This window comes from Ailuropoda melanoleuca, chromosome 7, assembly GCF_002007445.2.
Source record: "Ailuropoda melanoleuca isolate Jingjing chromosome 7, ASM200744v2, whole genome shotgun sequence".
Classification (NCBI taxonomy): Eukaryota; Metazoa; Chordata; class Mammalia; order Carnivora; family Ursidae; genus Ailuropoda; species Ailuropoda melanoleuca.
In genome coordinates, this window is record NC_048224.1 from 57,572,276 (window position 1) to 57,585,220 (window position 12,945).

Consider the following 12,945-nt stretch of genomic DNA (forward strand, 5'->3'; position numbering starts at 1 on the left):
CCGCTGGCTCGGACTCCAGCTCCGGCTCTGAGCCGCGCGGGCTGCGCGCGGGGGCCGCGGCCGGGAGGCGGGGACACGGCCGGGCGGCGGCCGACGCAATCTGCCCAGGAAATGGGTGGATTTTTCCTCTCCGCTCTGGCTCCCCGCCGCCCCCTGGCTGCTGGCAGCGAGGCCTGCAAACCCCAGTCGCCAAGAGGTTGAGATGGGTGTTCAGGGAGGAAAGCTGACCACTGCTCCCAAGTCCTAAAATCCACGTGTACTCGGCGGCCTGACTCTCCAGATGGGCTGCGCGCTGCTACCCGCACCCACCCCCTCCCCGCCCCGCTGAGTCAGGCCGGGGCACCCCTCTGGGACCACCCCCACCCCAGCGCGGGGTCAGCCCTGGCTGCCCCGGACCTACTTGGGGGTGGGTCCACGTTCCCGAGGCCAGCCCTGCTGCCCTCTGAAGCCCAGCCGGGAGGGGGTCTCCAGCCCCAGTGCTGGGGGAGAGGGAAAGAGGGTAAAGGCTCTCTGGGACCCAGGGGGCCAGGTGCTCTAATACCTCTGGGAAGAAAGGAGTCTCTAGGCAATTGCTGGCACCCACCAGTGTGGGCTCCCGGGTGTGGGCAGGAGGGGTCCGTGTATGCAGGAGGGGTGCAGGGCCCAGCTGGCAGGGCAGGAGCTGGGTGCAGGTTTGGGGCTCAGGAATCTGGGCAGGAGAGCAAAAGGTGCCCCGCCCATGAGGAGCATGGCCCTGGGTGGGGCCTTGGGGTCTGTGGTTGGGGGCCAAGAGTGGCGGTCCCAAGTCCTGGCGCCCAGGGAGAGGGGCAGGGCAGCCTGGCACAAGTCCCCAGGCCTCTGCAGCATCACGCCAGGCCGCGTGCAGCTCTCCTCGGAAGCCCGGCGCTGACTGGGTCGGACACCTTAATGGGGCTTTAGCATTTGCAGGAGGCTTCTGGAGGATGAAAACGCACATGCTCCGGCTGCTCCCGTGAAGCTTTCCCAGCCATTTGGGAGGGGAAGAGCTCCCCAGATCACTCACTACACTCTCTTCTGCCTTCGCGAGAAGTCTCCCTTCTGGAATGCGGATTGCAAGGAGTCAGCCTTTCTGGGGCCCACCAAAGGACAGTGCCTTCCTGGGGCTTCACTCTGCTCCGTCCCCTTTCAGAGAGGGGACTGGATTACAGCCAGGATGGTCCTGGCCTGAGGGTTGGGTGTGAGACCACGCTGAAAGGGTTTCCTGATTGGTTTCCCCAATGAAGGCAAGGGAGTGCAGGTGGCCCGTTCCAACTGTTGGGGAAGGGCGCCATCTCCCAGTACATGCTGGTACTGCAGGCTCCGCTGAGCACCTGCGGAGTCCAGGCCACACCAGGTCACACGCAGGGGCACGGGCACGGGCGGTGGGGGGCGGGGAGGATGCTGGAGGCAGCATTCACGGGACTGCCGATGCCCTGCCTCCTTCCTCTGCCGGCACATGAGGAACAGATGCGGGGCCCAAATCACTCACGCTCAAATCCCACTGCAGACAGTGGCCACTTAATTGGTGGGAAGAATTTCAAATCGAACCCAACACAATCTACAAGACTCTGGGGCCTTCCATCCAGAAGCCGCAGGTACTAGCTTATTACCTACTAGTGCAAGATGGGGGATACAGTGTGCTGCAGACCGACCCCAGGACAAGGCCCAGACACGGGACAGTGTGCCCTACAGCCCTGGACAGAAGCAGCCCCAACGCGGGAGCAAATTCCTGCCATTGCAACCAGGTATGTGCCATGGCCAGAGAGGGGCATCGCCGATGAGCCCCTCAGCACCGAGAATGCGGACTCGGCGGGGGGGGCACAGCCTGCCACTGGCTGGGAGACCCCGGCCAGGGCACTGGCCGTCCTGTGCCTCAGTTTCCCCATCTATGAAATGGGTTCGATAATAGTAATCGTCACCCTTCTCTGCGGGGAGCTATGAAGATCGGGTGGTTACAGCAGGTGCCGGTTAGCACCCAGTAAGACCATCCTGCTTCGCACAAGACTCAACCTATCAGGAGGCCCCCAGCGGAGCCACCAGGGGTTAAGCGAATGGCAGAGACCTGGGCCAGCCCTCGCGAGAGCTGCTGCTGTTGACACAGACACACATGTGCGGAAGAGGTATCGCTGGACACGAGAACGGTCCCCACCAAGCGGAGCCGCGTTCTGGGGGATGACGCTCGGAGGAGCGGATATAAAGAATTAAACAGCAATAAAATCGCTGCTGATTCTGAAGAACACCTGATTTCACTTTAGGTCCGTGATTCCCGTAAGGATTTACAGTCGGTGCTCCCGAGGCGAAGAGGCTGGTGCCCATGCGGGGGACCGCTGCGCGCAGGAGGGCCCGAGGACCACGCGCCCGGGCCTCGCTCTGACCCTGGGCGCGTGGGCCACTGGGCCGGCCTGGGGCTGGGAAGCCCCCTCCGCGGTCGTGCTGGGGAGCCGGGAGGGTTGCGGGCACCCCCAGGCGTGGCAGAGAGGCCATCCCATAAGCCTGCGGCTCTGGGCGACTCCCGCCGGGTTTGCCGAGTGCGGACTGCGCCTCGGGGTTCCTGCAGCTGCCCGGAGCGAAGCTGACCCTGGGAAGAAGGGGAGTTTGAGAGGGACTTGGGGGGAAAGCCTGCTCACCCCCGGCTGACGCCTTCCTGCCCCTCCTCACCACCTCTCCCGCCCTTGTCGGTGTTTATAAAGAAGTGCGCAGAGGCACCGTTCACATCCTTCCCTCCCATAGTGCGTGTATACACAGAACAGGGGTGTGTGGTGGCTACAGCCCTGCTCCTGACGAACCAACAGCCTACATCCCTGCCCCCCTGCCCTGCACCCCTGCTGCCCTGCCCTGTACCCCTGCCTCCCTGGCCTGCACCCCTGCCACCCTGACCTGCACCCCGTCACCCTATCTTACTCGCCTGCCCCCTGCCTTGCACCCCTGACTCCCTGTCCTGCTCCCTGTCCCCCTGCCCTGTGCTCCTGCCCCTACCCTGTACCCCTGGCTGCCCTGCCACGCACCCCTTCCGCCTTGGCATACACCCTATCTCCCTGTCCTGCACCCCTGCTCTGACAAACTGGAGGTTGGAGGAAAGTCACTTCCGACTCATCCAATCCCAAACCAAAGTCCTCTCCAGTGACTGGAATCCATGAGTCAGTAGGAAAGATTACTGCTTTTAATGCATTNCCTACCCTGCACCCCTGCCTCCCTGCCATGCACCCCTACCGCCTTGCCACCCACCCCGTCCCCCTGCCCTGCACCCTTGCTGCCCTGTCCTGCACCCCTTCCGCCTTGGCATACACCCCTATCTCCCTGTCCTGCACCCCTGCTCTGACAAACTGGAGGTTGGAGGAAAGTCACTTCCGACTCATCCAATCCCAAACCAAAGTCCTCTCCAGTGACTGGAATCCATGAGTCAGTAGGAAAGATTACTGCTTTTAATGCATTTAAAAGGGTCATCTGAGGAGCCTTGAGCAAGTGTAATTGGATTTAGAAGGCTACACAGTATTTCCCAAAGCAAACTGTGAATTGTTGAAGAATGAGACATTTGGATTAAAGATCCTTGGCATTGGCCAACCGCAGGTGTTCCTGAGGAAGAACTTAAATCCCAGCCCCCACAGCTCTCCTTGCGGCGATGGCTCGCTCACGTCCACACGTCGGCATAGCCGGGGTGATGCTAACCGAGCAGGCGCTGAGCCCCAGACACCCTCACGCTAGGTGCACGACGTCCCTTAATTGTTGCGGATGCCCGTGGGCGATGCCCTCGCTGTGTCAGGCCCAGAAAGACGGCAGGACCTGTCCCAGGTCACCTGGGGAGCCAGCCGTCCCCAGGACCAAGCTCAAACGCATGGTGGGCCTCCACCCGGCAGAGGTCACGGTGTCTGTGTGCCCCGTGGCTGTGACAAAGCACCAGACGGACAGCGTGGAAACAGGCCTTCGTGGCTCACGGGGGCGGAGCCTGGGATTCTGAGAACAAGGCAGTGGCTGGGTCGCATCCTGGGAGCGCCCGCCTCCTCGCTGCGTCCTCATGGGGCAGACGGCAGACGGGACGAGTGAAGCCTTGTTACGGGGCACCGGGCCGGTCATGACGGCAGAGCGCCTCCCAAAGGCCTCACCCCCCAATGCCATCACGTTTCGGGGTTAGGACGTCAGCATGTGAATTTAGGGGGGACCAGCTAGGTTTCTGTCCTCCAGCCTTGACCTGGGTGGGCTTTGTGCAAATTCACCAGCACACGTGAAAACAAGAATGCCAGCCTCCAGGGCCCAGGGCTTCAGGGCTCTCAGAACGAGCGCCGACGTGACATGCCTGGGGAAGCACCCTCCTGCCGAAAACCGCAGTCTTCTTCTAGGGACGGCACGTGTGGGGTGTCAGAGCACGACCCCACGAGGGCCCACAACAGCCGCTCCAATCGGAGCATCTCCGTGCCACAGACACAACACAGGTCCACTTTGCTCAGGTCTGAGCAAACCGACATCCCCAAAGAACAAAGTTGGGATGCTCTTTTGCTGTGAAAAAACCATGCACACTTTTCTCAAGCTATCTGCACATAGTTGGGGTGGGGGAGGAAGAGGGAAGACAGACGTGGGGGCGTTCCTCACAGAGCCAGTCTGCTCCTTCCAGCCCTTATGTGCCCTTTCCACTCACTCTCCTCTGGGGAAGAACATCCCTGCGGCAGGGAAAGGGTCTGGTCTGGACCCGTGCACCTTAGGAGCCCACGGGTGACCTGGGGACGGGCCAGCTCCCAGCAGCCACGGAAGACCACCGTGGGCAGCCCAATCCAAGCATCCCCTTATTCCGCCTCGCTCAGCCCACGGCCTCTGGGTTTACCCCGGGGTGATTGCTCCTCATACCCATTCGCGAGGGGCGTTTCCTCCTGGCCTCGCCCGTGCACTTGCAGGACCCTCTGTGGTGGAGGGTCTCCCACCACGGCCGCTGTGGGGCTAAGTGGTGTGGAAAGGCCAGGCATGCGCTCTGCTGAGGGCGCTCTGCTCTCTGCCCGACCACCGGGAGAACATGTCCTGAGAAGGGCTCAGAAGACCCAGGCCGGGGCTCCACCGGCTGGCTGCGAGCCTGCCCAGACATGCTTGGTGGCCCCGGGTGCCGCTGTGGCGGCAAGTTCATTAGCCCGGCTGCCGGGAGCTGGCCCGTCCCCGGCCGAAACTCCTCCCAGGCCACTTCCCTCCACCATCCGCACAGGCTCAAGGTGGCTGTTGGGACTCATGGTGTGTTCTCCTGTCCCCCGGGCACAGGAGCCGCTTCCCATGGGACAGTGCTCTGTGACCCACGGCAGAGCCACGACGCCCCCTTCCAGCCCTCAGTCCTCACTCTCTGGCCATCCAGAGAGCTGACTGCCCGTGGCCCCTCCCTGTTGCCCTCCACACCCTCTGCTCCTGCTCTGGAAAGCTCCATGCTGCTTTCATAAATGCTGCCTCAGACTGGCTCGCGTCCAGACGGGTTGGCCACGGCTTCACGTTCTCTTTGTTGCCCAGCGGAAATGGGGTCCACTTCTGGGAGTGGCACTTGGAAGAGCCCGGATGAGATGACTTTGCAGAGCCCCGTGGGCTGAGCTCATGGTTTTCGGGGGTCCTGTAAACGTTGCTGTTCATTGAGGGAACTCCCCATAAGTGACTGAGGAGGACGGACTGGTTTCTATTAAATCAGTCAATGATTCCGACACGAATTCACGGCTCCTGACGTGGATCGGAAGGTGATGTAGTTATAAAAACATCTGAGTCCACGCTGGGGTCCAGCTGCGCTTGCAGGAGGCACCGGGAAGTCAGCGCCCGCTCAGAGCCAGCCGTGGGCACTGACAGCCGCTCTTCCCTCCCAGCGCCCACGCTCTGCCCTCAGCAGATTAGGACCCTCTGCCTGCTGAGCCCGACTCGGCCTCAGAAAGCCGCCCAGCCAGCTCTAACAGAGGCTGTGTTGTCTCTGGAGAAATGGAGTCCCTCGATGCCATGCCCCCGACGCCCTCTCCCCGCTCTCCTGCGTCCATAGGAGGCTGGGGGGCCCGGGGATTGGGAGCCTTTGTGCGCTGGGCAGGGCAGGGGCTCGGGGACTCATGTCTGAGAGCGGCGGATTGTCTCTGGAAGCCCGCCTCCGTGTCTTCTCCGAGTCCTGCTCTGCTGTCAGATTTAACACCAACCCCCTGCGGTCCCGAGTATGCTATTTATAACATTTATAAATACACCTCTGTTCTCTCTTCGACCCTCAGACACCCCAAGTATCACTTGAAGCCCGAGGAAGAGACTTCTCGCCAGAGCCACCCGCGAGGGCCATCTCGCCCACTGGAGAAGTCTCCACCGTGAAGCCTGGGCCTTTCACAAGCTGGCCGACACTGGGGGATGGGATGAGCGCCACTAACGAAGATGGGGCTTCCGCCCACCTCTCCCCAGGCTCTCCCGCTGCCAGCTCTCCCCCGGACCACCAGAACACCGGACCGTAGATGTCATTACACCCTGCATAACGGGCACACGGGACCAATCCCTGTGGCCGAGATCAGAGCCAACGGATTGGAAAGCTCGCATCTTTAAACATGCCGGAGAGCAAAGAAGGCACCTTCACGCTCCGTCATCTGGCCGTTGTTGTCGTAAGACTTAACCTGGGCCCAGAGGGAGGGGGAGCCGGCGTTTGCAAGGAGCCGCCAGCAGGGTCTGGTCCCTCTCCCCCCAGTGCTGCGTGAATGATGCCCAGAGCCCCACATGGTGTGACTGGGACCGTGGGCCTGTCAGCGATTAGCGACGTTAGCTCAGCATGTCTGTGTGCTCTCGCCTGCTCCTTGACTCAGCCGTTAAGCAGATGCTGGGATGCGTGAAGGGGTGCAGAGCTCCCTCCGTGCACCCTCATTTTATTCCCCACAGAACTGAGGTGAGGGGCCTGGGTGCACTCTCCCAGAAGCCCCCCGGATGGGGACTTGCTCAAGGCCCCCACCCTTCGTGGTAGGAAGGAGACCACAACATGGGCCCCCCCAAATGCTCCCGGGCGCTCTGCTGCCCCCCTTCTAAAACCTGAGTTTCCAGGTCAGAGCATGGGGCCCGCAGCCGGAGACTGTCCCCGAGCTGCCCTGCAAAGGGCTGCAGATCAGCTCGATGGCTCCAGGCACCTCTGTTCTGCCTGCTGCTCGTGACCTTGAGCCTTTCCCTCTACTTTTCATGTTTTCTCTCCATCTTAACAGAAACATGCGCTCGGGGTCTCAGGCGGCAGATAGACCTGGGGGCGCACCAGGGCTCTGTCACTGACGCGCAGGGCTGCGAGGCCGGCTACGTCACCTCGAGGCTCGGCGTCCTCGCTTGGACAGTGAGGATGCTGCATGGGGTCGCTCGGCTTGCTACCTGCCAGTCCAGACGGGCTCCCGGCGGGCAGCGTGACTCAGGGACACTCAGCCAACGGTGACCCTCCCTACTGGTCTTAAGCCTGTGCTTGAGGTGGTCTAGCACGCTTCTCGTGTGTGCGACGGCCTGAAAAGCGTAGGGACAGGCATCTTCGCTTCCCACCTACTACCCCGGTCAGCCGCCCGGACCATTGGGAGCGGCCCCGCCGTGGCGAGGACACTACGGCTGCCGCTTCCAGAGTGTGGGAAGCATCACGGTGCTCCTGTCAGAGCCAAAAATTGGCTCCCCTCCCTCTCAGCCTGGCTGGCAGTTGCCATGCATCTAATCCAGTTTAGCTGGTAATTAGTTTTGTATTACTTTACACGGTGATGTTAATACTGGTTACAGGGCCCGATAACTTTAGTAATAAATACAACCCAAGGCAGAAAATTACCTTTTTTTTTACTGGGGAAGGCGGAAGTCAGCGGAACGAGAAGCAAAGTGCTCTCAGAGACTAAGCAGCTGCGAGGGGGAGGATTCACAGCTTTATGCCCTCCCGGTGTCACCGCACCTCCCTGCCCCCTGGGACTGGGGAGCGCTCCGCTCCCTGCTGCTCTCCGGTGGACCAGCCCTAAGGCAGAGGAGTAAATGCCGTGCATCGTGCATCATGAGCTAACTGGTTTAGGAAAGCACCGCAGTGCTCCCGACCCCCAGCCCCACCACCGCTCCCACCCCGGTGTCCAGCGCAGATGTGGGGGAGACCAGGGGCCAGGGCAGGTGGACAGGTCAGTGGGGTCATCCGTCCAAGGTTAGTCTCCAACAGGTCACAGAACTGGGCTGTTTTATTCTCATTAAATTTGCTTGGGGGAGTGGGTGGTGTCTTCCCCTATAGGACGGGCAGAATCTCAGGAGGAGAGAAGAGATTTGGAGTGACGGGTCCCAGCGGGATTCTGAGAGCTAACCCCACGCCAGCTGCTCAGTGATACCCGCCCCGTCCATCCACGGCGCCCACCCACACCTCCCCGGGGGAGTCGGGTTTGCGCACACCTGGACTGGGGCTCCTGGACCAGCCGTGACAAGCGCGGGGACACTTGGCTCAGTGTTCACAGCAGGAAGCCCATCAGGGAGTGCGCATGGGGCGCTGGCGTCCTTAAGAAAGGCCGAGCCTGGCTAGGGACAGGAGCTTGCTTCCCCGTTAGAATAAATCAGCTCTTCCATACACCCTTCCTCCTGCGAGGTCAGCCTTGGTGGGGAGCCCCCTCCGCCCCTGCTCACTGCTGGACGCAAGAGCGACCTCAGGACGGCTGGCGCGCACACCACCTTCTCCAAGCTCACCCCTGCTCCGACCCCGGAGCCCTGAGTTCACCCAGTCTCCTGCCTCTTAAACAAGCAATTACGGCAGAGCCTCGGGTCTTCCCACAAAGCTTGTCAGCCCAGATGCCAGACCGCAGGGCTCAGACACTCTCCACACCGTGAGCCCAGGTCTGACTGCACTACGCCGGACCAGCTGGCGTCCAAGAACAGCACGTGATGGCGACAGGGAGGGGGAGTTAGCAACCTGGCAGGACGGGGTCGGGTGGGGGGGGGGCAACGTCTTTGAGAGGTATCCAGTTCTTGGAAGGCAGACGTTCGTGCTTAGAGGCTAAGAGCTTTTCTCAAGGTCACCCCAATGGCGCCTGGTAGGACTAGGGTACAAGTCAGGGCAGCTGAGTCAAGGTCATTGCTACGGAGCCCCCACCCATTTCACAGCTTCCTATGCAGGCAGCTTGCTCTTATCAGTGGACCAAGTGGGCCTGGGGCTCAGGTAGCCCCAGCTGCCCCACCTCCCCCAGGACAGAGGGGTCAGCTCCGCCCCCCACACCAACCTCCCCTGGGATAGAGGGGTCAGCTCTCCCCCCACATCCATCTCCCCCAAGACAGAGGGGTCAGCTCCCCCCCATACCCAGCCTCCCCCAGGACAGAGTTGTCAGTTCCCTCCCACACCCACCTCCCCCAGGACAGAGGGGTCAGCTCCCCCCCACAGTCACCTCCCCCAGGACAGAGGGGTCAGCTCCCCCCCACATCCATCTCCCCCAGGACAGAGGGGTGAGCTCCCCCACACCCACCTCCTCCAGAATAGAAGGGTCAGCTCCCCCCCACAGTCACCTCCCCCAGGACAGAGGGCTCAGCTCCCCCACATCTGCCTCCCCCAGGACAGAGGGCTCAGCTGCCCCCCGTCCCACTGGAAATCCTAAGGTGCATCTCAAGGAGTGTGAAGCGCCACCTTTGACTGGGAATCGCAGAACCAGACCGAGTAAGACGTCTTTCTGTCTGAGGACAGAGTTCGTGTGGGCCCGCCAGCCTGGCACGTAGTAGGCCATCCATCACCGGTTGGCGTTTGACTGAGCGGCTCATCACAGGCGGGCTGTCGGGAGAGACAGAGGGCTCAGCTGCCCCCCACACCCGCCTCCCCCAGGACAGAGGGCTCAGCTGCCCCCCACACCCGCCTCCCCCAGGACAGAAGGCTCAGCTGCCCCCCGTCCCACTGGAAATCCTAAGGTGCATCTCAAGGAGTGTGAAGCGCCACCTTTGACTGGGAATCGCAGAACCAGACCGAGTAAGACGTCTTTCTGTCTGAGGACAGAGTTCGTGTGGGCCCGCCAGCCTGGCACGTAGTAGGCCATCCATCACCGGTTGGCGTTTGACTGAGCGGCTCATCACAGGCGGGCTGTCGGGAGAACAGATGGCGCGGCCATGTGCTCGCTCCCCCGCCCGTCCGCGGGCCTCCTTCAAGCAGCGCGTATGAACCACAGGTACGAGTCGCGCGTGTCTGACTTGTTCCCACTTCAACGCCGGCTGACCCAGGATCATCATGGCCCTGGAACCTTGTGTGCAGATATCTGGAAGGGTCCCCAAAGGGAGGGTGCGGCCGTGGGAGCGACTTAGAAGGGGTGGGAGAGGAACCGGATGGGTAGGAGAGACAGACCCTCAGGGCTCAGCCTCCAGTGCTCAGCTCTCCCTTGGCTTGTTTCAGGTGTTCACAAGCATTCTTTGCTCACGGTGTGGCTTCCCAGGGTTGAAATCACTTTGGGTCCAGAAAGCAAGACTCTTGAGCGTGGATGTCCCCAAGCAGCTCTCAGATTCACAGCAGCCCAGCCCTGAGCCACACCTGCTCCCGGCTCTCCTCAGCATCTTAGAGGTTACTGCTAAAGGTGGCAGGCCCCAGCCCAGCCAGGGTCATCTGGGCACCGGGGAGCAGGGGTCTCTGGAGCTGGGACCACTCTCTGAACCTTCCTAGACTAGGAACAATCCGAGTGATTTTAGCTGGTTGAGCCTTTGTTCTAAATCCCAGCACAATTCAGGACAATAGGCCTCCGACAAAGAGAAGCCTACCCTCGGAGGCAGGGCTGGGGAGGGTGGGGCCATGCCTCCTGGCTGTGCTGAGGGACACAGTCCCCGGAGACATCCCACAGCTCTGCTTCTGAAAGAGAAGCCTCCGGAAGAAAACAACACCATTCCCCTGGCTGGTGCAGGGGGGTGGGGGCTGGGGAGCTGACCTGGGTCTGGAAGGGGGACCCGGTTGGAGGAGGAGGGGGAGGAGCCTGTGCAGGGGCTGGCCGACCCTCGGCAGGGGTGGGGGGGGGTGGGCACAACCATCAGCACGGCCAGGCAAACACTTTCGACACCGAGATGAAGCTTCCAGTTGAAGTTGAACTGAAAGTTTCTTCCCAGAACTGGGGATCTTTAAAAAGATGGGAGGAGGAGACCTCCCGATGCGAAGTGTCTGTGGTCTGGGTGCCTGGAATGGAGAAGGCCACCGAGGCTCCGGGGGCCCTCGGGACAGCCACTTCCAGGGCCCCGGAGAACTAGCGATCTCTTTCCCAAAACATCTCGATACGGCACATGCTCTTAATTGCCACCTGCCTGGCTCCTCTCTGCCCGCGTGCGCTCGTGTCTGCGGAGTGCGTGTGCGTGCACGTGCATACGTGCAACTGTCCGTCCACAGTACACAAGCCCCTCGGCCAGGCTCTCCCCACCGCCCAGAAAACTTCTCTCCCTGCTACCGCGCAGAGCCACTCTAGGGGAGCCGACTGTCTGGGGGCACCGGGGAAGGGGTCTCTGAGGGCTGGTGGAGCAACGGAACCCTCTCGATGGCTCGCTTCCCAAGCAGAGCCAGGGAGCCTGCAAGGGCTTCAAGGCGGAACAAGAGAAGCTTCTTCCAGAGCCTTCTCTCCCGTGATCCACCTCTTGCCCTCTCTCTTTGTTTCCTCTTTTATCCTGAGATGGAGGGAGACAGAGGGAAGGAAGGAGGGTCAGGGGCAGCTGGGGCTTGTGGCCAAGGTGCGGGCCGTCTGTGCACCTCCTGGACCTGCCGCTCCAAGGGGCCAGCCTCTCTCGGCTCCGAGTGTGGCACAGTGGCACCAACGAAAGGGCATTTTAATGTCACTCCCGAGCAGCCAGGCTCCTGAAGCTGGCAGCCTCTTCCCAGCGCCCCGGTGCCAAAGCAACACCCCCATTCCAGCCCTCCCAGACAGCCCTTCTCCTCTCTCCACCTGCCAGCTCCGACATGGATTTTTAAAATGGAGAATATCAGCCAGAGACAAGCTTCCTATTGATACATTGTTCAGGGGATGGCAAGCCCGCTTAAAATGCCCAGCAGTCCCCACACACGCACACGGCGGCTTGCCACTCACACTTCATGCCGCGCATGTGGCCACAGCCCCCCAGCCGCCACACTGAGTTCACAATGCACGCAGCCCCGCACGCCCCGCCTGCCCTTCCCAGTCTGGCCTCCGAGGCACAATTGCCACCACCACCGGCCTGGGAAGCCCCAAGGGCAGCGCTATACCCAAAGGCAGGGATGCAGGATGCTCTGGAGCAGGGGTGTGGGGGGTGGGACTTAGCTCTACCTCTGGAAATGCCTGGAGCTTGGACACCCTGCTCCGAATGCCCCCCCACCAGATGACAATAGCAGCGGTAGGAGCCCCTCATGCTGCCCTTTGAACTTCTCAGGGGAGTCGGAGGCTGGGGGTCCTAGGAGAGAGGGGGCAGCCGACAGCCTCGCTGGGCCAGGGCTGGGGCTCCGGAGGTGGGGGCACGCGGCAGGCTTGGGTCAGCCCGCGCCCCTCCCTCCAAGGCTGGTGCGCCGCGCTCGGGCCCCCTCCCCACCCAGGCGCGGAGCTGCGAGCCAGCCGCTCCCGGACTTCGCCGGCCCCGCGCGCAGGGCGGCCCCGCGCTCCGTCGCTCTCGGGGAGGAAAATGGCGTTGGATGCACGTACTTGAGTGAGTTCGGTGCCCATCAGGATGAGGAAGAGGAGGCTGAGGAGCTTCCGGGCCGGTTGCATGTCTCGCTGCCACGGCCGCCGTCCTGGCATGCAGGAGCCCTGGTGCTGGCGCCGGCGCTGCGTGGACGCGGACGCGCTCCCGGCTCTGCTGGCCCCGCGCCTTCAGCACCCGGAGCCTCCGCTCTGCATGGCGAGCGCGTCCTGCGCGCTGTCCCCGCTGTCCCCGGGCGGGGCGCGGCCCTCCGCGGCCCCTCCTCCTGCGCTCCCCCCCGCACCGGCGCGCCTGGGCGGGGGTGCCAAAAGTTTGCGAGGAAGGCAGCCGGTGGCGCAGAGGGACCCGCGCGCCACGCTCACGCGCGGGAGTGGAGAGGGCGGCGGCGGGGAAACA

The 12,945-nt window shown here is 62.3% G+C and overlaps 1 protein-coding gene across 1 annotated transcript in view; it reads right to left on the reverse strand.

The window, feature by feature from the left end:
- OLFM1 (olfactomedin 1) overlaps positions 1–12,945 on the reverse strand; it is a 36,477-nt gene extending 23,532 nt beyond the window's left edge. The window contains exon 1 of the mRNA XM_011226828.3: positions 12,552–12,945. Coding sequence (XP_011225130.2) covers positions 12,552–12,647 — 96 coding nt within the window. The 5' untranslated portion in view covers positions 12,648–12,945. The remainder of the gene's footprint in view (positions 1–12,551) is intronic.